We start from the raw sequence: 22,069 nt of genomic DNA, 5'->3' as shown, positions 1-22,069 counted from the left end.
GGTTGCATTGGTACTAAACCGGTTACACAGCGTGTGTGTGTCTTGCTTTAGTTTTTTTGTTTGTTTTGTGTTCTCCATTATCATGATACACTTTCAATCTCTTGACTTCTTATCGACTTTTTTCGAAAGCGGAATATACGGCCTATTTCTAGGGATGCCCTTTTTGTTATAAAAACAAACAAATAAAGTGTTCTGTACCAGTATTGCGCAGAAAGTGCATTTAAGATACATGCTGAAATTTCAGCCAATACATTTGATATTTTCAGTTTTGATTTACTTCGCAGATCTCGTGTTACAGAACACCTTACGGTACTCTATTCTAGTGCAAAACAACAAACATGACTACAAAGCATGCAAGTGTGAGCTATCAAAATGTATGAAGAGGCAAAACTCCATCTACCATACGGTCTTTTTTAAGTATCAGCACTATAAAAAACTGACATTTTTCAAGCTGTCTATTCCCGTTGTCTTTTATGTGTATGAACAACAGAATAGAATTCGCTATTTTGCAAACGTTTGCTGCAGATGACCATGGACTTTGTTCAACCATCCTCTACATCTTGCACATATAATAACAAATTTAATATATTTACTCAAAATGCAACTAAAACAGCTCAATACCTAAAAGTAACTATCAACACAAACTTTTCCTCGTTTTACGAATTTCTCTTTTCATCTACAGCAAAATCAGTAATTCACGACTGATATCTGGAATAAATAAATCGTAAAAATACGTGTAATACTGAAAGTTTCGAACAGTGTGGAAGGCGTATGCAAGCAGTGTCACCGCGAACTCATGTGACAATCCCTTTTTAATGTTGCCAACATGTACAAACGCAATGTGTGACTATGGAGCGCTGTAAGGTGACAGGAAGCATACTGCACATTTTGTATGTCATTACTTCGCCAGTACAGACACATTCCCTTCGAAAGCATCATTGGCTTTGTACGTGCGATTGATATACTTCTTAATAATTTGCATTCAATATCTGGAGTGAACTTGCTTGAAAACTTTGACGAGATAAACGGAAATGCTCTTCGTTGCTTTATGTCACAGCTCTGGTGCCCTACTTTTTCCTGTTCTCTTTCAGGAAAAGAAGGAACAGCCATGAATGTTGCTTAGGCTACTTATTGAATTTTATCGTACGGCGTAATCTCTCGGCGGAGCGGTGGCATTGCGAAATAGCCTCCTTGCGTGCCAACATGAAGATGTCCTGAAAATCTTCGAATCTGGATCTTTGACATGCAGAAAATTAGCGATTTATCACACGTTGAAACATTTTTAGGAACTAGATTCTTCTTTCAATCTTCAGGAACAATCTTAGATTATCACTAGGGAAACTAATGCCTTATGTAAAGACAGTAAAGTGGAAAACTGAATAATATAAAGGAATAAATGTTACCTGCATGTTAATATTCATTAAATATGTACACATTAAACGGGTTGACTGGCAGCACACTCCTGCATTAGCGAATTTATCTAGCACTTGCCTCACAAACATAATTCGATACAGACACATAAATTAGCCCTACGATTTTATTACCTCATTAAACTGTGTGGCACTATTAAGCAACGTACAAAGGTCTTCTTTTTAGTATAATAACTGTATTGAATGTTGGCGGTGTTTACCTAAGGAAAGCAACTTTTTCTCCATGCTACCCTATCCTGTGCAAGCTTCTTCATCTCCCAGTACTTACTGCAACCTACATCCTTCTGAATTTGCTTAGTGTATTCATCTCTTGGTCTCCCTCTACGATTTTTACCCTCCACCCTGCCCTCCAATACTAAATTGGTGATCCCTCGATGTCTCAGAACATATCCTACCAACCGATCCATTCTTTTAGTCAAGTTGTGCCACAAGCTCCTCTTCTCCCAAATTCTCTTCAATACCTCCTCATTAGTTATGTGATCTACCCATCTAATCTTCAGCATTCTTCTGTAGCACCACATTTCGAAAGCTTCTATTCTTTTCTTGTCCAAACTATTTATCGTCCACGTTTCACTTCTATACATGGCTACACTCCATACAAATACTTTCATAAACTACTTCCTGACATTTAAATCTGTACTCGATGTTAACAAATTTCTCTTCTTCAGAAAGGTTTTCCTTGTTATTACCAGTCTACATTTTATATCTTCTCTACTTCGACCATCATCAGTTATTTTGTTCCCCTAGCAACTGTTATTAATAAACATGAAAATGTGTGAAAAGAGGCCGCGCGGGATTAGCCGAGCGGTCTGTGTGGCTGGCCCCGGCTGAGGTTCGAGTCGTCTCTCGGGCATGGGTGTGTGTGTTTCTCCTTAGGTTAATTTAGGTTAAGTAGTGTGTAAGCTTAGGGAACAGAGATGTGCCCGAGAAAACTCTGCTACTGAGGGCTATAGGTTTTTGTTACCAAATGTGACGCCTTCAGTCAAACTTGTTTTCCGCAGTAGGCGTTTCTGGATAGTATATGGTAGTTTCCAGTAGTAAGGTATCTGGTACATTTGTAGGGAGAATAGAGCTCTAGAAGAGTGCACGATACAGTTGATTCCTTTGGCATTTTCGTATATATGTCGTGGACTTGACTGGCGGGTATCAAAAAGTCATATTCAGTGATGCCATCTAAAATGTAAATGAATAATAAAGCAGTCATCAACTCGAACATTCGAAATAGTACGCCATTCTCTTTCTGTTCACCAACCCGGGTATGGACGACCTACAGTTTAAAGGCGACTTTATCCCGATGCCTAGTTAGATAAATTTACATAAGCAAATAAGTTACGGAAACGAAAGATACGAAAAATGTCAGAAATGATCATAGACAGCGGTAGTCTAGTTTTGAGTCGGCGGATCTGTGGATCGGGACTTACCCAGTCAGACGTAGTGGACGCACGTTGTAATGTCAGCGGAAGAGATTTAATGCTTTTGTATTAATTTATATCCCCAACGTGAACAACTAGGACCATGTATGCTGACGTACGCACCAGAAACCAATGGAATTGCCGAGAACTGTATTCATGCCTAACACCGAAGATCATTGATGCACTTCCATGCCACAGAACAGTAGAAACTACAACCTTACGGAATGTATTGCAGCGCAGCCATCTGCAGCGACACTAAGACAGCGACTGGTTTATTTGCTATAGTTCGTCGTTTTGGTCCACGCTGAAACACCTTTAGAGAAATGCAGAAAGTGTTACGACAAGTTAACGATCCTAGGCGGAACTCTGTGCTCATGGTATCTTACGACGGTTGCCTGTTTTATATTTCGAGAAATTGTAAGAGATGTGGATAGCACGACAGGGCTAATAATGCTACAGTCTGCGTTTAGAACAACCACACGCACACGCACACTCAAACGCAACTCTCACACACATGACCATTGTCTCTGGTTACCGAGGCCAGACTGCCAGAAACAGTGGTCATGTGTGTGTGAGTAGTGTATGTAGTATGTATGTATGTATGTATGTGTGTGTGTGTGTGTGTGTGTGTGTGTGTGTGTGTGTGTGTGTGTGTGTGTGTTTTGTCTAATTTGGAAGAAGGTCTTATTAGGTTTTTTTCTCCTATTGTAAACGGGAGTGTTTGTATGCAGGATTGGTGAAAGGAGAAGAGTGTTTGCTGTGGAATACTGCTGCAGGCGGTGAACAGGACTCCACAGACCAAATATCGGAGGCTGTTAAGAGAATTTTCTGAGTATTTTGGTATAAGAGGTCTGTGGTCTCAAGATAGTCGTTAAACAGTACTTACGTTTAGTTTGACTTATCTTAGTACCGGCATTTCACTGAAAATATCTGCAGAAGTGTCGACGGTATGCGCTGTGTGTCTCGTTGGAAACAAGCTTGTTCGATGTTGACAACAGTAACTCTCACTCTACTTCAAAATAAATGGTTCAAATGGCTCTCAGCACTATGGGACTTAACTTCTAAGGTCATCAGTCCCCTAGAACTTAGAACTACTTAAACCTAACTAACCTAAGGACATCACACACATCCATGCCCGAGGCAGGATTCGAACCTGCGACTGTAGCGGTCGCGCGGTTCCAGACTGTAGTGCCTAGAACCGCTCGGCCACTCGAGCCGGCCTCACTTTACTCCTCGCCCTCAAACTTGCGCTAAGTAGGCCCTATTGCGCGGTTCTGCTGTGGGTTGTTTTTCTGACATTGTTAGTTGTATGTTGACAGTGATACACAACAGTATAGATAGGCTTACAGATAAATAATTGAACGATGTGCACCTCATATATGTGCTGCTTGATTCTCCCTACGCAATTCTCAGCAACGTCTGTTTCTTTCAATATATCCACGTCACATGTCCTTAAATTCCTACCTTTCTGAAGTTTCTTCATTTATAATATGCAGTTCATAAGCAATAAATGCAAGTCAGACTCCATACAAGCCCCATGAAATTTTTTGCAGGTCTAAATCTGGTTCGTAAATCCCTGTGTTACCATTATATAATCTCTCTGAAGCCTTCCAGTGTCTTCAGGTCTCGTCCTCGTACACAACCTTCCTTTGCTGTTGTTAAATCAAGTGTTGGTTCTGCCTTCTATGCTCATATGTTGGACTGCTGCAACGGCTCATGTCGTACGTAATACGTGCCCAATCATTTTAGATCTTCGCCTGACTTTGTTCTTTATTAAGCGTTGTTCCTCTCTGACTCGTCTTCGTTGATCAACACACCTGATCTTAAACTGTGTCCTGTAACACCACACATCAAAGCTGTCTAATCGTTTCCTTTCTGACTCCTCAAATGTCCATGCTTCGCACTCTTGCAGAAACGTACATCAAAAATCGTTTTTAATTAATCTTTTTCTTGTGTTAAGATTTACGCTTTGTGAACTCCACGCCACTTTGACTTTGTTGCATCTTTTTTTCCTTTTTCTATTCTACTTCCGGGACAGCAAAATTCTTCCCCAATTGCTCCTTCTGCATACAAACCAAATATCAGTGATTTGAGTGAGGAATCTTACCTTACACTTATCATGGTTTTAGCTTGTATCACTGAGTCGATGCTGATTCTACTCTGCCTCGCATTGCACTTTCCTTTAGGATACCAGGCAGAATATCTACATCTGCAGGGACACTCTGAAAATCACACTAAAGTGCCTGGCAGAGGGTTGTCGAGCTACCTTTACAATAATTCTCTATTATTCCATTTTCGAAGAGCCCGGAGAAGGACACCTATATATTTCCATGCGAGCTCTGAATTCATTTTATTATGATGACTGTTTCTCACGCCGGTATCAACAAAATATTCTCGTATTCGGAGGAAAAAGTTAGTTATTGAATTTTCGTGAGAAGATCCCGCAACAACGAGAAACACCTTGTTTTAATTATGTCCACCCCAAATCTTGTATCATGTCCGTGACAATTTCTCCTTTATTTCTAGATAGCACAAAATGTTCTGCTCATCTTTGAACTTTCTAGATATGCAAGAAGCATATATTCTGCTTCACGTTTTGGCAACAATATCTCCTGTGGTCATCTTAAGGGATCACAAAAATTATTTTCAACTACAGCCTGCACGGCAACGTTCTTACTGCGGCGTCAAATACGAGAAATATCCATAAATTAACATCCGACCTGTAAAAAAAAAAAAAGAAACGAACTAGGTAATTTTTAAAAATGAAATGGGGTAAACACACAAGATCAGCCTGAAACTTTCAGTAAATTGCCTTTTCAATTCATAAAAAACAATTGTCGACTTCGTTTACAAAGATATACCAGATTTCATACTAACCACAAATTCTCAAGAAATATGTAACACTTGGCCATCTCAGCAGAATATTAGGGTTAGATGGTCAGACACGTAAGGGATAGATAGCCTTCGGACTAAACACTTTACAATGAGAGAGAAAAATCATAAAAAATCTTTTAATACTTTAAACACGTTTTATTGAATCTCTTGATGTAAAACATATATTATAAAGCTAGGAATTGTAGGTAACGTACAACTTACACAGAAACTCATCTGTAAAAAGTATTTTACAATTCTTGAAATTTTTAACATTTCTATTAATTTGTTGGAACATAACTAGTTTTATACGGAAAATAATGAGAAATCGTCTCAATTATCCAGTTAGTTGAATCTAGAACCAAGCCTAATCTGTTATCTACTTGATTAATAGCATTTTTAAATTCTTCTCCTTTCCATGATCCCCTAGAAGAGATGTACTGAATTGGCATCTGTAAAAAAGTAACGGTGTCATCAAAATTTAATGTATAACACGTTTATGATATGGCCTTCTAATCTCGATTGTGTATGGCCGTCTCCTCCGATCAGCCCTGAGAGACGGCCATAGCGCATCATCAGACATGGCAATTTTCGTTAAAGGTTTTTTGTGTTGCTATACTTGCCTGAAGGTGAGTTTTATACTTCGAAACATGTTGTTTTAGTAAATAATTAGCGACATGCCCAGGCTTCGCACAGGTAGCAGCACTACGCAACCTATGGCTGAGCGAGTTGACTGACTCAGTGGTAGTAAATTATACACACAAAACTGCCTAATGAATCATTCTGTCAGGGAAAAGTGTATGAAATTTCCTGCAGAAGTACCCGAGATTAGCCTTCACATACATAGAGGAAAACGTGGCTTCACATACAGAGAAAGATATGTGTAGATGTATAATTCCAATAATAGTAATTTTGCGTGGCTCAGTAACCTATCAACTAGACGCTACTTCACTGAGTTGCGTATCCCTAAACTACCTAGTTATCCATTTGGGGGAAGAGGACCTGCAGTTTAACGTTTAATTCGCATCAAGTGTAATTTCTGGCGAATTTCACATCATTGAGCGGCATCCCTTCATACGACCTAAACATTAACACTAGTTGGAGGTTTTTCGTGCCAGCTTTACGGTAGCAGAAGCTCGCACAGGCTTGGTGCCGCAGTCGGGAGGCGTTAGGGATGTATAGAAGATTCCAAAGAGTTCTGCCGCTCACAGCTAGAGGCTATAACGTCATTTTCACAGCAGCAGGTGACTTGAACTCATCATAGAATAGCCAGTTTGCACGAAATATTAATAAATTACATTCACAATCCTTCCTCGTGAATCAGTCTACCTGTTACTGAAAACTGTATCAGAAGCCCTACTGCAGATCATGAGATAAGACTGACCATACAGACGGAAACGGCGGCGGGGGACTTCAGATATTTGTAGACAGAACACGGAAAATAGGTAAAAGTAAATCAATAAAAGTTAGTGAGCAGAATAATATCCCAATCACAATAGAAGATAATGTTGTTTAATCCACTACCGGTTTCGATCTCGTGCCCATCTTCTGGCGGTTTACATTCAATTACATGTTTCATTGCCCAGCGTTGGACATCACTGTCTCAATAAAAAACAAATAAGTGATGATGAGCAAGTAGATCCAACTGAAGCAATTGGAAGTTGGTACATGGTATGTGTTGTTAAGTATTACAGTGATTACATACAGTTGGAGAGTCCACGTATTTTCCATAATACATTCAATACATTTTTCACAAAAAATATCTCAGTTTTTTTACACATTATGTGTTTGTTATACAGCATGATAAATATTGGTACTTCCATGTTGAGCCTTTGGTACAATAGATGTTAATAACTTCGGGAGCACACACACTCATCTAAAGTGCTTGTGTAGGAAAACATAGTGTGTGGAAAAAGACCTTAGATTTAAGGAGTTCAAAGATGTTACAAAAAATGGTTTCAATGGCTCCAAGCACTATGGGGCTTAACTTATGAGGTCATCAGTCCCCTAGAACTTAGAACTACTTAAATCTAACTAACCGAAGGACATCACACACATCCACGCCCGAGGCAGGATTCGAACCTGCGACCGTAGCAGTCACGCGGTTCCGGACTGAAACGCCTCGACCACAGCGGTCGGCTAAAGATGTTACACAGACAGAAATATAACAGCTATTAGAGATTATGAAAATGAAATTGTTAAATAATTATAGAACCACAGAATCATTTATAATATATAGAATGATGTCGCCTCCTTCGTTGAGTGGACAGCGCGTCTAACTGCAATGGAGTGGACGTCGGTTCGATTCCTCGCCGGATCGGAGATTGGTTGTGGTGAGCTCATCGTCATTTCATCATCATGGGCATGCAAGTCGCTCAGTGTGGCATCAACTGAAAAGACTCGCAACTCGGTTAAAGAACTTCCCCAGGAGAGGACTCCCGGTCATCATGGCCATATGATCAATTAATGTTTTTATAGAATACTTGCTGGGAAATTATATAATATTGTAATCATTGTCATTTTAACTAGTTATCAGTGGGAAATGAGCAACAGTTTCAGTTTCTTAAAATTTCGTTAAAGGCGTGTAAAAAAATCACTGTTGTACCAGGTCTGCTTGTTGCCACATGGATGTTTGCAAAAACGTCATTTGCTATGACCCTGGCTATTTGTCTTGGTGAAGCGAATGATGTGCTGTTGTAGGTTACCCCTCATGGCTGATGTGTTAGTTTACTGCTAGTGCTGAAGGATATTTGAGTACCACTGTTACGAAAAAAAGTTAGCAACGGTGTGAAATTTTCCCTACGATGGGGATGCGAGCAAATGAGTATATTTGTTGTTTTGAATCTGATTTAGTTGGTGCGCCTTGTTTCTTTTTTGTTTTGTTGTTAGGTTTATCAATTATATCAGGGTTCTATCCATCCACCAAAATTATTACACTAATGGCCCTTAGAGTTGCTACACCAAGAAGAAATGCAGATGATGAACGGGTATTTATTGGACAAATATATTATACTAGAACTGACATTTTCACACAATTTGGGTGCACAGATCCTGAGAAATCAGTACCCAGAACAACCACCTCTGGATGTAATAACGGCTTTGATACGCCTGTGTATTGAGTCAAACAGAGCTTGGATGGCATGAACAGCTACAGCTGCCCATGCAGCTACAACACGATACCACAGTTCATCAAGAGTAGTGACTGGCGTATTGTGACGAGCGGTCGTGCATTATCCTGCTGAAATGTAGGGTTTCGCAGGGATCGAATGAAGGGTAGAGCCACGGGTCGTAACACATCTGAAATGTAACGTTCACTGTTCAAAGTGCCGTCAATGCGAACAAGAGGTGACAGAGACGTGTAACCAATGGCACCCCATACCATCACGTCGAATGATACGCTAGTATGCCGATGATAATACACGCTTCCAATGTTCGTTCACAGCGACGTCGCCAAACACGGATGCGACCATCATGATGCTGTAAACAGAACCTGGATTCATCCGAAAAAATGACGTTTTGCATTCGTGCAACCAGGTTCGTCGTCGAGTACACCATCGCAGGCGCTCCTGTCTGTGATACAGCGTCAAGGGTAACCACAGCCAAGGTCTCCGAGCTGATAGTCCATGCTGCTGCAAATGTCGACGAACTGTTCGTGCAGATGGTTGTTGTCTTGCAAACGTCCCCACCTGTTGACTCAGGGATCGAGACGTGGCTGCACGATCCGTTACAGGCCTGCGGATAAGATGCCTGTCATTTCGATTGCTAGTGATACGAGGCCGTTGGGATCCAGCTCGGCGTTCCGTATTACCCTCCTGAACTCACCGATTCCATATTCTGCTAACAGTCATTGGATCTCGACCAACGCGAGCAGCAATGACGCGATACGATAAATCGCAATCGCGATGGGCTACAATTCGACCTTTATCAAAGTCGGAAACGTGATGGTACACATTTCTCCTCCTTACACGAGGCATCACAACAACGTCGCACCAGGCAACGTCGGTCAATTGCTGTTTTTGTATGAGAAATCGGTTGGAAAATTTCCTCATGTCGGCACGTTGTAGGTGTCGCCACCGGCGCCAACCTTGTGCGAATGCTCTTAAAAGCTAATCATTTACATTTCGCAGCATCTTCTTCCTGTCGCTTAAATTTCCCGTCAGTGGCACGTGATCTTCGTGGTGTAGCAATTTTAATGGGCAGTTGTGTAGTAGCGATATCTGTAGAACTTTGTTGTAATTGTTTGTCCGGTGTGGTTCGAAGGTGTTCCTTCTCGCAATCAGAGCTCAGCTGTAGAGCTGAAGCACTGAGCAGGTGGCTGGTTTTTGTTGTCAGGGTGACGTGCTGACGGCCATCGAGGTGCTGGCGTGCGGCAGCTTCGGCCACCAGCAGACGCCGCCGCCGCAGCACCAGCAGCAGCAGGCGCACCAGCTGGACGAGCCGCTGGCCAAGTCGGCCTTCTCGCCGCTGGCGCCGCCCCCGCAGCCGCGCTACAGCCCCCAGCCGCAGCCGCCGCCCCCGCAGCTGCAGCCGCCACATCAGCAGCAGCAGCAGCAGCAGCAGACGCCGCAGCGGCGCTTCCTGGCGGCGCCGTACGCCGGCACGGGCTACCTGCCCACCGTCATCCGACCGCCTCCCGACTACCCGCTGCCGCTGCTGGCGCCGCCCCACGACCTGTACGCCGGGCTCCCGGGGGCGGCTGCAGCTGCCGCCGCCGCAGCCGCCGCCGCGGCCGCCGACAAGGCCGCCGCCGGCTCGCCCAACTCCGCCTCCGGCTCCGACAAGACGTCCTACTCGGAGTGAGCCCGCACTGGTCGCGTCTCGAGCACTGACCAGCACTCTGTCGTCGCACAGAGTCGAGCTGCAAGCGCAGATGAGGCTGCGAGAAAGGGGCACGCAGTGTCTCCCGAGTCACGTTTCTCTCCGGCGACGTTTCGATGCTAAACTTCACTGACATCATCTGCAGGTTGTTTTCAATACAGTCCCAGTCTTTGAGGTTATGAACACCATCCAGGTACCTCAAGATACGTTAGTGAGAGGTCTGTGAAACGAAGTTCGTTTTATGCTGTGGAGTTGATCAAGCAGGGAAAAAAGAAACGACAAATTTGGTAAAACATTCTCAGTGTCTCTTCAATAACGAGAAATTCGTATGCTTGAACGCCTTCAGTTCGGCTCCTTGGCTTCTGGCTCTATGTCATTTGAGTGCAACTTTACATAATGCTAAGTGCTATTCTGTTGTCACAGAGCAATCAGTAGTGCAAGAGCTAGGTCAAATTGTAAATTATGATGACGCAAGAGTATGTTTCGGTAGTACTATCGCCAAGTCCACCATTTCGCCCTCCTGAACCATCTCGACTGGAAAAGATGCTGGCCAATTGGACAGACACCAGCTCCAGCGCCGTAAGGGACTATACAGAGTACCCAAAGGAGGCATGATCAAAATGCTGCGACATAACAGGAACGATAATTCGAAGCAAAATATGTAGTAAACATGGGCTTTAAAATGCACACATTAAGAGCTACGAACACTTCTGTATCTTCGACATTGTTCAACTAATTCTTTCTCTTGTGAGATCTTTGTTTTCCATATTTTAAGAGGTGTTAGTATGGATCAAAACAAGGAAAAAAGTCCAGTAAACACGTGCTGCACAGCTCACACCTTTAAGAGCTACGTTAGAGTTTGAAAATACCCGATTTGCTGTGACATTGGCTATTTGCCCTGATGCAGTGAATGACGTGCTATTGTAGCTCATCGTTAGTGCCGATGGATATTTAAATACCACTGTTAACGAAAAAATTAGCAACTTGGTACGAAATTTTTCTAGAAAGGGGATGCAAGCAAATGTGTCTATTTTTCTTGTGAATCTGTTTTAGAAGGTGTGCACTATCTATTTTATTTTATTGTCAAGTTTACCAATAATATCTGGGTTGTATCCATTCCTGCGTGAAAATTCACAAAAATTAATGAGTGGTAAAACCTTTTTATAGGTGCGTGTGTGCCTTCAGACCTATGAGAACGTCTTCATCTTCGCTACTATGCAATGTATTTCTTCTACCGGACAAGTGCTCATAGTTCCCAAGCTACACATTTTAGAGCCCATGTTAACTACTGATATTCCTCTTGTCTTGGTCCTAACTACCTACTCCGAAAATATTGAAAGCAAAGAGCTTGCAACAGAATAGGTTTGTTTCTCAGTATCGAAATGAAGAAGTCCTCATAGGCCTTAAGGCATGTACTTCAGAGTCCATGTTTACTAGACTTTTGTGCTTCGAATTACCGTTCCCCTCATACCGCTGAATATCGACCATTCCCCCTGGGGCACTTTGTAGAACCACTTGAAGGAACGCCAGTAAAAGAGTATCTATAACAGCAATTAACTGCTCTAAAACAAACTCAGAAAATCAGATAGTATCAGTCTGATAAAATTTTCGGGAGAGTCTCATTTGCAGGAACCGAGATTCTTAGGCACATTGTATCACCTCAGTGCAAATATTCTTTTTAGGGGACTGAGGTTACACTGACACCTTCGAGAGAACTCTGAAGATAGGGAAGACACAGGACGAAACAACGTCTGTCCTCTTTCAACAAAGGCAAGAAGTATCATTGGAGGAAATCTCACGCGCTAGTAGCACCACTGCACCGCAGGCTTTTTAGAACGACGGTATTTCAGCTAATCTTTCCAAAGAGGTCGTGTGACACTTCGAAGCCATTTCCTTCGTTATGTTCGTCACTGTTGTCCATTAAACTGCCCGGTATTAAGTTCCAGTGGTCTCTCCTAAGGCGAACAAGAACACAATATCGGCAAAATGCGAATGTATGAGACAATAATCCAATCCACAGATGCACCTAATATAAGAAATCATCGAAAGTTTTCAGATGCCGTGTTAGCGCTAGTGAAGGGAGGATGCTGAGCTGTGAAAATGGGAAACATCACACCCCCTCAAAGAAATCTGAGTAGTAAAATCAGAACTCAGCTTTTATTATTACTCACAGTGTTTAAAATTTGGTTTTGTTATATGGGTTTCCTTCATCCTTTATTTGCACTGAAGGAAAACAATTTTGCTGTGAATGATCTCGCTGAAATTTTATGAAATTTAATGTTTTTCTCTTATAATGTCCCTCCCTATACTAGTAAAATATCATCAACGATGACGAAATGCATTTCAGCAGCAATTCCTGACGGGTAACGGAAGTATCTTGATAAAGGAAAAAAAAGGCAAAAACAAATAAAAAAATTTCTTGCAAATTACAGAAGACCCATGTCCTTGAAAAACTCTGTAGATACAGTTTTGTAGTTTGATATTAAAATCACAGTGCTACAGAGTCAGATACTTTCGTCGCTGGTGTACAGTCAGTGTTTAGTGGCTGATTTCTGAACGGCAAGATTTCAGTCAGTATTGGTCCATCAGTAAAACTCTTTACACAACCGTATGAAAAAAACTAATGGTGCTGCCAGCTCTGGGAAACCAGAAATCTACTAGTGGTCCTGAAACACTGCTGCACTCAAGAGAAATGAATAAACACTGAAAAACTGAATCTTACGCAAAAAACCTCTCTTTTTACCACGAAAGCCACTTAACCCTCTTAGTACCAGGGGGGAGGGGGGGGGGGGGGACTTTATGCCCACAATTGATAATATTGTAATCTAGTCATTTAATTTATATTTTAAATTTTTGAAAAAATATTTAGCATTTTTAATGATTACTTATACCAGATTATGTAATTGTTTTGAATTTTTCATTAAAATATAATAAAAAGCTTTAAATCTTAATAGTAAATGAGACTTTTCGCACCAAATATCATATTCTTATTTTCTAACTTAGAGGCCTTCTTACACATCTATATCTTTTTAAAAAAGTATGTCGTGAATAAAACTCAGTGTTAATTAACAAATTCTGTATTTCTTAATTTCTTTTGTGGTGATCATAAAGTACGCCACCTTTCTGTGTACACGTTGCGGAAAGTGCTTTGTGGGACTGCCAAGTTGCACTAAACGATGTGTTCAGTTTCGGCACCCTACTTATACATCAGCACCGATTTAGAAGAATCCTGTTAAAAAAAGTTAACAATTAATGAAATCTGTTTCCTTCTTGACTTTTTGTGGTGCGCATAAAGCATCCCCTCCTTGGTGTTGCGCGTTATGAAAAACATGTTGACATTGCTAAGGTTAACAGAAAGACGTTGTGGGCAGAGTTGTAGTACATGTGAATGGCCTCTGACAACAACAACAAAAACTGTGCAGTACTGCCTTATGTATGAAATTCGCTTTGCGTGGAATAAATGAAAAGTAGCTACATGGCAACGTTCTGTTGGAAGTTTAGCAGTTACAGAAAGGATTCTACTACAATTACTGACTGAAAACTTTTAGAAGGAGCGTAAATGTTTCACAGACATTCCCTGCATAGATGTATAATCTTAATGACATTTTTCTAATGATGTGACTGTGGATTCTGGATCATTGTCGACTTGTAAGGGAAAAAAATAAATCTCTGATATCCTGTAACTGTTTCTCTAACGACTCGAGTGCACTAATCTGGTTGTTACATCTAGCTACGTGAATGATATGCAGTGACATTTTTCTCGCCACATGCACTGAACGGGGTTTATATCTTCCAATCAATTTTACAACAAAATCTCTTAGGAAAAAGTATTTACCCTAACTTAGAAGACCGTAAAATCACAGGACGGTATATTCAATGCTGCAACTTTTTGGTGCTTGGGAAATTGTGCCGAGACTGAAGAAAGCTGCTGAAGGCAGTTTGTGGACAGATAAATCGCACGTTTCGAACACACCTACATGTATACTGTCAAGTAGTGGACTCCTGAACACGAAACTGCAGGCGCAAAAAAAAAAGAGTGTTAACGATACAAGTATATAAATATCAAAGAAATATGTTAAAATATTATTATAAATGTATGATAAAAGTATTGTGTATAATTAAAGAATATGAATGCGGGCAGTAACTGCTCTGTATTCGAAAATTTCGGTACCTATTATCGTACTGGCGTGACGAGCGTTGTAAAAAGTGAATGTGCTGTATAAATAAATGGATATTGTATATTAGCTGTGTACTAGTAAGAGTATAGCGAGTATATTATTATAATGAATGTTGTCTATAGAGAATAAAGTGCGTATGATATAGCAGAGACGGGTGTTGTGGCGTTTGACCCTTCCCTCTTTCCCGTTCCCCGCCCTCGCTCCGCCGGGCTGGGGTAGGGCGGAGCCCTTTGTGCGGGCCCCAGCGCCGGCACCAGCCACCACCAGCACACAGTGGCGGAGGGTTCGCAGTCTTTCCCAGCTGACTCACTTGGCCGAGCGAAGCCCTGCTCCGCGATCAGCGCGCAGATAAAGCAGCCCGGCCTCTCGACACGCTATCGGCGGCGCCGCTTGCTTTGCACTTGGCGTGCTGCATCACTTGCAAACAATCTCTTGACACTCGGAAGAAGGGGTGAGTCATTAGGTCGGCAGCGACAGCAGGTCACTTTGCCAGCCTACGAGGGCTTTTCGGAAAGTAAGGTCCGATTTCTCGCAAAATGAAAACCACAGTGAAATATCAGACGAAGCTCTAACATTCTGCGTGGTGTCTGTTTGTTCTAAGTCGTGTCTACCAACCACTTGCGCGCAACGACGCTCGGAGCGTGTTTTTTAGGGAATTGACTAGTTTGAAGCTGGGACCTCTTGCTGGTAAGGAGACGCCAGACCACACATGACATGTAGAGTTCAGTGAGACTAGCGATGACATAATCAAATACTTAATCATTTCAGCGTCAGCTCCACTGCACTCCCTGTAAAAGAATCTTAATACTAATTAAATTTAGTGGAAGGGGTTCAAGGCTTTCCTATTTTTAGCTAGCTGGCAAAATAACGTCGAAAAAGCAGTTAAGTTTAGCATTGGAATTTTTATTCTACTCACAAAACATTGTTTATAAATTTTACTATTGATAAAAGGAAATATTTTAATACAGGATGATAAAAGCCAAGTGTATTCAACAAAAATGTGAACGAATATTCCCTGAATTGGTTTCCATTTCTATACTGGATTGAAGGATGCCATATCACATCTATAATCTATGTTTAAGTTAAGTTTCATAAAAGAGAAAACTATCAAAATAGTCTACAGTGACGCTGAATTATCTTTAATTACTTATTTAAGTTGTCGTAAATTACAGTGGCTGATGTGGCTTCTCAATAATTATCTAACAGAAAAATCATCGCGTTTCAGATTTTAACTTCCAGTAGCAAATGTGAATACCACGAAGTTTAATTGATGATCGAAACGAATATTACGTAAAAGGGGATGTAGCAGATGAGACTTCTGCAGTTCTGAGTGAAGCCTTATGCGCTCTTATGCGGCATCGCGTGCATTCATTACCTTGTCGGTATTTAGCGTCAGGGGGCGGTGAGCGGCGCAGCTCCACACACCTCGCCGTCTCGGTAGCAACTCCTTGAACTTCTCTTTATTACAATTTACCGAAGTTGGCTTAAGAAAAAGGTATCTGGCTGTGTTTTCAACTGACCAATCAGGGTCTCAATGTTAACCTTAAGCTCCACCTACAAAAATTCTGTCTATCCAATGAGAAACGTAATACTTTTCGTGGTGGGCCAATGTTTTTAATGTTTGCTACGTAACAGAGACGCCTATAGTCTCACGCTAAAACTTGCAACTGGTGTGGCCCTTTCAGTGTTATCGTAAGATCTATACTGTTCTTCTGGAGGACTTTATCTTTTAACATGGGCTGGGGGCTGCTCTTGGCGGGCGATGTGGGTGTCCTTTATCGTGGGGCCTCCTAGCGTACACGTCTATGCTCTCGGCTTCTGTTCTCGTTTCTCCCCTTGGAACTGCATCTGTTTCACAGTGGGAGGGTATGACATGCATATAGGCGTTCTTGTGTTAGTCTGCGGTATTCCATTTGCTCACTCGTTGATCGTATTACTTTGGTTAATTTAATGTCAGGATTTATTCAGAGCTATGTGACATACTGCCGGATTTGCTAACATGTCAGGGTTTTCATGAAAGGTGTTGGATTTGCCTGACACCTTACAATGCCTTGCATAGATGTGTTGGGCAATGTCTGTACTATGCGTGTCGATCGCATGACGTCCCTCTTTTTAGTTCTGAGCGCACAGTGAGCATGTAAGCGTGCCTACGAAGTAGGCTCTCCCGTCAGGCACGAATGAGAGATTTCGCCTGGAATCATGCAGCCCACACAACGTAACTGTCACGCATTTCTTCCTTCATGACAGTTCTCGGACCCGCCCTGCAAGGGCAGTGAGGAAGCTACTGCAAAGTTTTCGATGGAAACTGTTTGACCGACCACGGTACTGCCCGGACTTGGCTCCCTCTGACCTTCATCTGTGCTAACATGAACCACTGTCTACAAAGACAAAACCTTAACGCAGACCACCGTAGAGAATTGGCAGAAAGGGCAGGCGGCTGCCTCCTATGACGAGGGTACTGGAAAGTTGGTACGGTGCTATGTAGAGACGTAGCTGTAAGGTGTACCTAACTGTTGAAAATAAAACGTTTCTGATTTTCACTATGGTCTCCATTTCACGGCCGATCTGACCTTACGTTCCATATAGCCCTTTCACCTAATGGATTAGTAAAACATAAATGGAGGAAAGGGTCCATACTCGGACCCCATTTCGTCCCTTATTTAAAAAAATGGAAAATAGCAAGAAATTATGTTTTAAAAGAGTATGACTTTTTTAATTTTTCACCCTTAGAAAATGTAATAAAAATTTATTGTGAAAAAGGTAATATTTTGAAAACATGTACAATTAGCGAGTTTGAAAAGTAGCTGCAAAAATCTGGTCCCTTGTAAAAAGAATCAAAGTGACACTGAACGAAATTACAAAAAGGTATTAGATCACAGAAAACATAATCTAGTTTCAAAGTAGGTATACTGCAACAACTTTGAGAAGTTTATAGAATTTTTCTGAGTTTTCTTTGCTGAACCCAAGAAATTTACTGTTGGTGTTCCTGTAGGCTACATTCCTTACAGATTCGTTTTACAGCTTTTAAGAAAAAGACTAACCCATTTTCCCCAGCAACTTTGTGCTTGAAATTTTGTTATTACTTATCTCTGCCAACTGTACATTCATTTTTCACAAGCTATTACGAGTTTGGCAATAATCACTATGTGGACGATGTGGCCTATTCTACACCATATTTTAAATATCTGTGACGATGCTATGCTGATTATATTTATATGTTTTGACGATGCCATTATGGCCGTAGCACTTTAGGATATGGTGTAAAAAAGATCTGAAGATGGTCATTACAGACTGAAACCCGTCATCGTCTAAAGAATTCATTTGTGATCAGAGACTGGAATAAAAAAGCATGTTACGAGTAAGCCTAAAGAAAGAAGCTTCGATAGCAAGACAATACTAAACCAGCTCTTCCTAAAGATCTTTTTGCTGCTTGCTCAGGCGTACTCTACTTTATATTGGACCACCTCATAAACGTTGTTTTTAGTACATTAATCTGTTTACTGGGCTTATTCCAAAGCACTTCCTTTTCCTCAACTGCATCAATAGCTTTAGTCATTTTAGACGCCCTCCACTTTCTTTGATCAACTTCCGCCATTATTACCTTAGAATGTGCAAGAGAATTTTAAGAGAATAAGAGTGTGTACTAACACAGGCAGATTTTAAACATGAAAAAGTAACGGTTCCGATCCAAGGAACTGAAGGGCCAGCAGTTTACACAACTAGAGAATATATTTTGCCAGCGGAATAAGTTTTTAACGAAACATCTAGGTGAAATGGTTTTATCATAAACATTAATCTTAGATTTTACTCTTCAAGAAAACACGTACGTTAAAAGCCTTACCTGCCAATATCCATTGTGAAACCATGTACACTCCTGGAAATGGAAAAAAGAACACATTGACACCGGTGTGTCAGACCCACCACACTTGCTCCGGACACTGCGAGAGGGCTGTACAAGCAATGATCACACGCACGGCACAGCGGACACACCAGGAACCGCGGTGTTGGCCGTCGAATGGCGCTAGCTGCGCAGCATTTGTGCACCGCCGCCGTCAGTGTCAGCCAGTTTGCCGTGGCATACGGAGCTCCATCGCAGTCTTTAACACTGGTAGCATGCCGCGACAGCGTGGACGTGAACCGTATGTGCAGTTGACGGACTTTGAGCGAGGGCGTATAGTGGGCATGCGGGAGGCCGGGTGGACGTACCGCCGAATTGCTCAACACGTGGGGCGTGAGGTCTCCACAGTACATCAATGTTGTCGCCAGTGGTCAGCGGAAGGTGCACGTGCCCGTCGACCTGGGACCGGACCGCAGCGACGCACGGATGCACGCCAAGACCGTAGGATCCTACGCAGTGACGTAGGGGACCGCACCGCCACTTCCCAGCAAATTAGGGACACTGTTGCTCCTGGGGTATCGGCGAGGACCATTTTCAACCGTCTCCATGAAGCTGGGCTACGGTCCCGCACACCGTTAGGCCGTCTTCCGCTCACGCCCCAACATCGTGCAGCCCGCCTCCAGTGGTGTCGCGACAGGCGTGAATGGAGGGACGAATGGAGACGTGTCGTCTTCAGCGATGAGAGTCGCTTCTGCCTTGGTGTCAATGATGGTCGTATGCGTGTTTGGCACCGTGCAGGTGAGTGCCACAATCAGGACTGCATACGACCGAGGCACACAGGGCCAACACCCGGCATCATGGTGTGAGGAGCGATCTCCTACACTGGCCGCACACCTCTGGTGATCGTCGAGGGGACACTGAATAGTGCACGGTACATCCAAACCGTCATCGAACCCATCGTTCTACCATTCCTAGACCGGCAAGGGAACTTGCTGTTCCAACAGGACAATGCACGTCTGCATGTATCCCGTGCCACCCAACGTGCTCTAGAAGGTGTAAGTCAACTACCCTGGCCAGCAAGATCTCCGGATCTGTCCCCCATTGAGCATGTTTGGGACTGGATGAAGTGTCATCTCACGCGGTCTGCACGTCCAGCACGAACGCTGGTCCAACTGAGGCGCCAGGTGGAAATGGCATAGCAAGCCGTTCCACAGGACTACATCCAGCATCTCTACGATCGTCTCCATTGGAGAATAGCAGCCTGCATTGCTGCGAAAGGTGGATATACACTGTACTAGTGCCGACATTGTGCATGCTCTGTTGCGTGTGTCTATGTGCCTGTGGTTCTGTCAGTGTGATCATGTGATGTATCTGACCCCAGGAATGTGTCAATAAAGTTTCCCCTTCCTGGGACAATGAATTCACGGTGTTCTTATTTCAATTTCCAGGAGTGTAGTAGCGAACTAAGAAGTACTAATGAAGCACACTAATTTGTCTACACAGCTGCAAATGCCTGAACTACAGTTAATAGTTTGTCCCACCACAGGTGATGCAAAGCGAAGGGACCAGGGCGTCCGCTTTGGCGAGGAGGAGTGAGTAGGTGTGGAGGGCAATTTACAGTACTTGTTCTATCATCTAACAAACATTGACATGAAGCATATGAATTAGGACAACAGATTATACCACCACTCTTTCTTGAGAATTTTGACCTTCAGCCAACACCACACGGGTATTTTATTCGTACAGATAATAAAATAAACAATCGATTTGTCACAGTTCATTATAGCACACAGAAATTGAAACATGTAATATAACCAGGTAGAGTTACGTTTATCTTTAGCAACCCAAGTAAATTTTTGCCCAGAAGAAAAATGAAGAATCTATCAAGAAAATGTTGTTCGTCTACTACGGAGAACATTATCCAACATCAACATGACTGGTTTTCTTGTTATTTTGTAGGTATGAAGCTCAGTACTTTTTTTGAATAGAACACTATATTTTTTAGTCGGTGATCCACTTCCTCTCCCCAAAAAGTTGAAAGTGTTCACTACATTTAAACTTTAACCTATCAGTCCAGAGCAAGTTATGACTCTAGCTTTAACATCCAGAAGAAATCCCATTTTGTAGAAACTTTAACACACAAATGAAATATTGTGTGATCTGACTACTAAGAATGAATATATTGCTGTGAACCAACTCTCTCATAGCGCAACAGAATAATAAAAGAATATCTAAGGTAAGTTAAGTCAATATAAATTGCAATAAAAACTTAGTGATTGAGTGCAACTTTCCAGTGTTGACGCACTGCGGTGGGGCCCAGTGACACACTGGTGGTCGAGATAACTATTTTATTAGACTTCAAATGCACACTACGTCATTAGCAACTTGAGGCAGACACGCCCACTCCAACGGCCCTGACCCGTGATGGTTAACAGGTGGCTGTCTTACGGCATGGCGAACACCTGCACACGTATTCGCCCTGCGTTGCAGATGTCAGGCAGAGCAGTGGTCAGCTGTCTGAGAACGGGCCGAGGCCCCGACTTGAACGGCGTTCTCCTTTCTGCTGTGACTGCCTTCTGCTGCACAGTGGCCACACCTGTTGGCTCGGGCTTGTATCGAGTCCCACTGTGGAGGCGAGCGAAAGGACTGCCGCGCTTGAGACACAGCCCGCTGCCCCTGGTAGGAGTCTGGCGACGGAAGGGCTATGGAGCCAAGTCACACAAAGAGATCTTGTGGAGGAGGTGGCTGGACAGACCCTTTCTCGAACCAATGGCTCCCAGTGGTGGTCTCCAGTCGTCTCGTTGGCTAACGTGACCCAGGTGTTATGGTGGTGCTGCTTGATTCCAAATGAATTTACTTCAAAATTTACAACTATTTATACGGTACTGAGGCACATTTGATGCACTGTTGCCCAGTCCCCCACCACCCCCTCAACACATAGCTCACAACATGAGTGTTGCTGTGGCGGTGGCCACGTACTTCTGCCTATTACCACTGAGTGGTGCAGGTTTTGCCGAACACAGCCCATTTTGCAATATTTTGCGTATAGAATATCATGACCTGCATGTCGCCACATTGCACTTACCAGCCCTCAGTAACTAACGCAATGCTTCATGACAGCATTCTTATAAATTCCTGCAAGTGCCTCTTAAAACCAGATAGTGGCACTGCATTGTCATCCTTCATGGCGAAGACCCAGCCCCTCGGGTCTTACTCAGGACTCGTTCTTCACCGTGATTACTTCCAACACCAATTTATAAAATAAGTAATTCTCTCAAGATTATACTAGACTGACGATTTTAAAACCTTCTTCATTTACTACATTAAATATTACGGCTGTTTCCTTCTTCTTTAAACTCTACAAATCCATTTTCCCTGATATTTTTACTACATTATTGCTCTTACACTTGCCATGGCTGTCGTCACTTTGGAATCCTCCTTGTACTCAATGTCTCAAGGATCTCTTGACATGCTCGTTATCTCAAATATTAGGAAACATATTTCCCTGCTAGGCCTCTTGTC

The 22,069-nt window shown here is 42.6% G+C and overlaps 1 protein-coding gene across 1 annotated transcript in view; it reads left to right on the top strand.

Moving 5' to 3' along the window:
- The window catches only part of LOC126273224 (doublesex- and mab-3-related transcription factor A2-like), a 188,974-nt gene extending 175,677 nt beyond the window's left edge, over positions 1–13,297 (top strand). The window contains exon 5 of the mRNA XM_049976767.1: positions 10,046–13,297. Coding sequence (XP_049832724.1) covers positions 10,046–10,513 — 468 coding nt within the window. The 3' untranslated portion in view covers positions 10,514–13,297. The remainder of the gene's footprint in view (positions 1–10,045) is intronic.
- The last annotated feature ends 8,772 nt before the right edge of the window (positions 13,298–22,069 follow it).

The sequence above is a fragment of the Schistocerca gregaria genome, chromosome 5 (assembly GCF_023897955.1).
Source record: "Schistocerca gregaria isolate iqSchGreg1 chromosome 5, iqSchGreg1.2, whole genome shotgun sequence".
Taxonomy (NCBI): domain Eukaryota; kingdom Metazoa; phylum Arthropoda; class Insecta; order Orthoptera; family Acrididae; genus Schistocerca; species Schistocerca gregaria.
The sequence above is the reverse complement of the archived record's forward strand: the minus strand, read 5'-3'. Positions and strand labels throughout refer to the sequence as shown.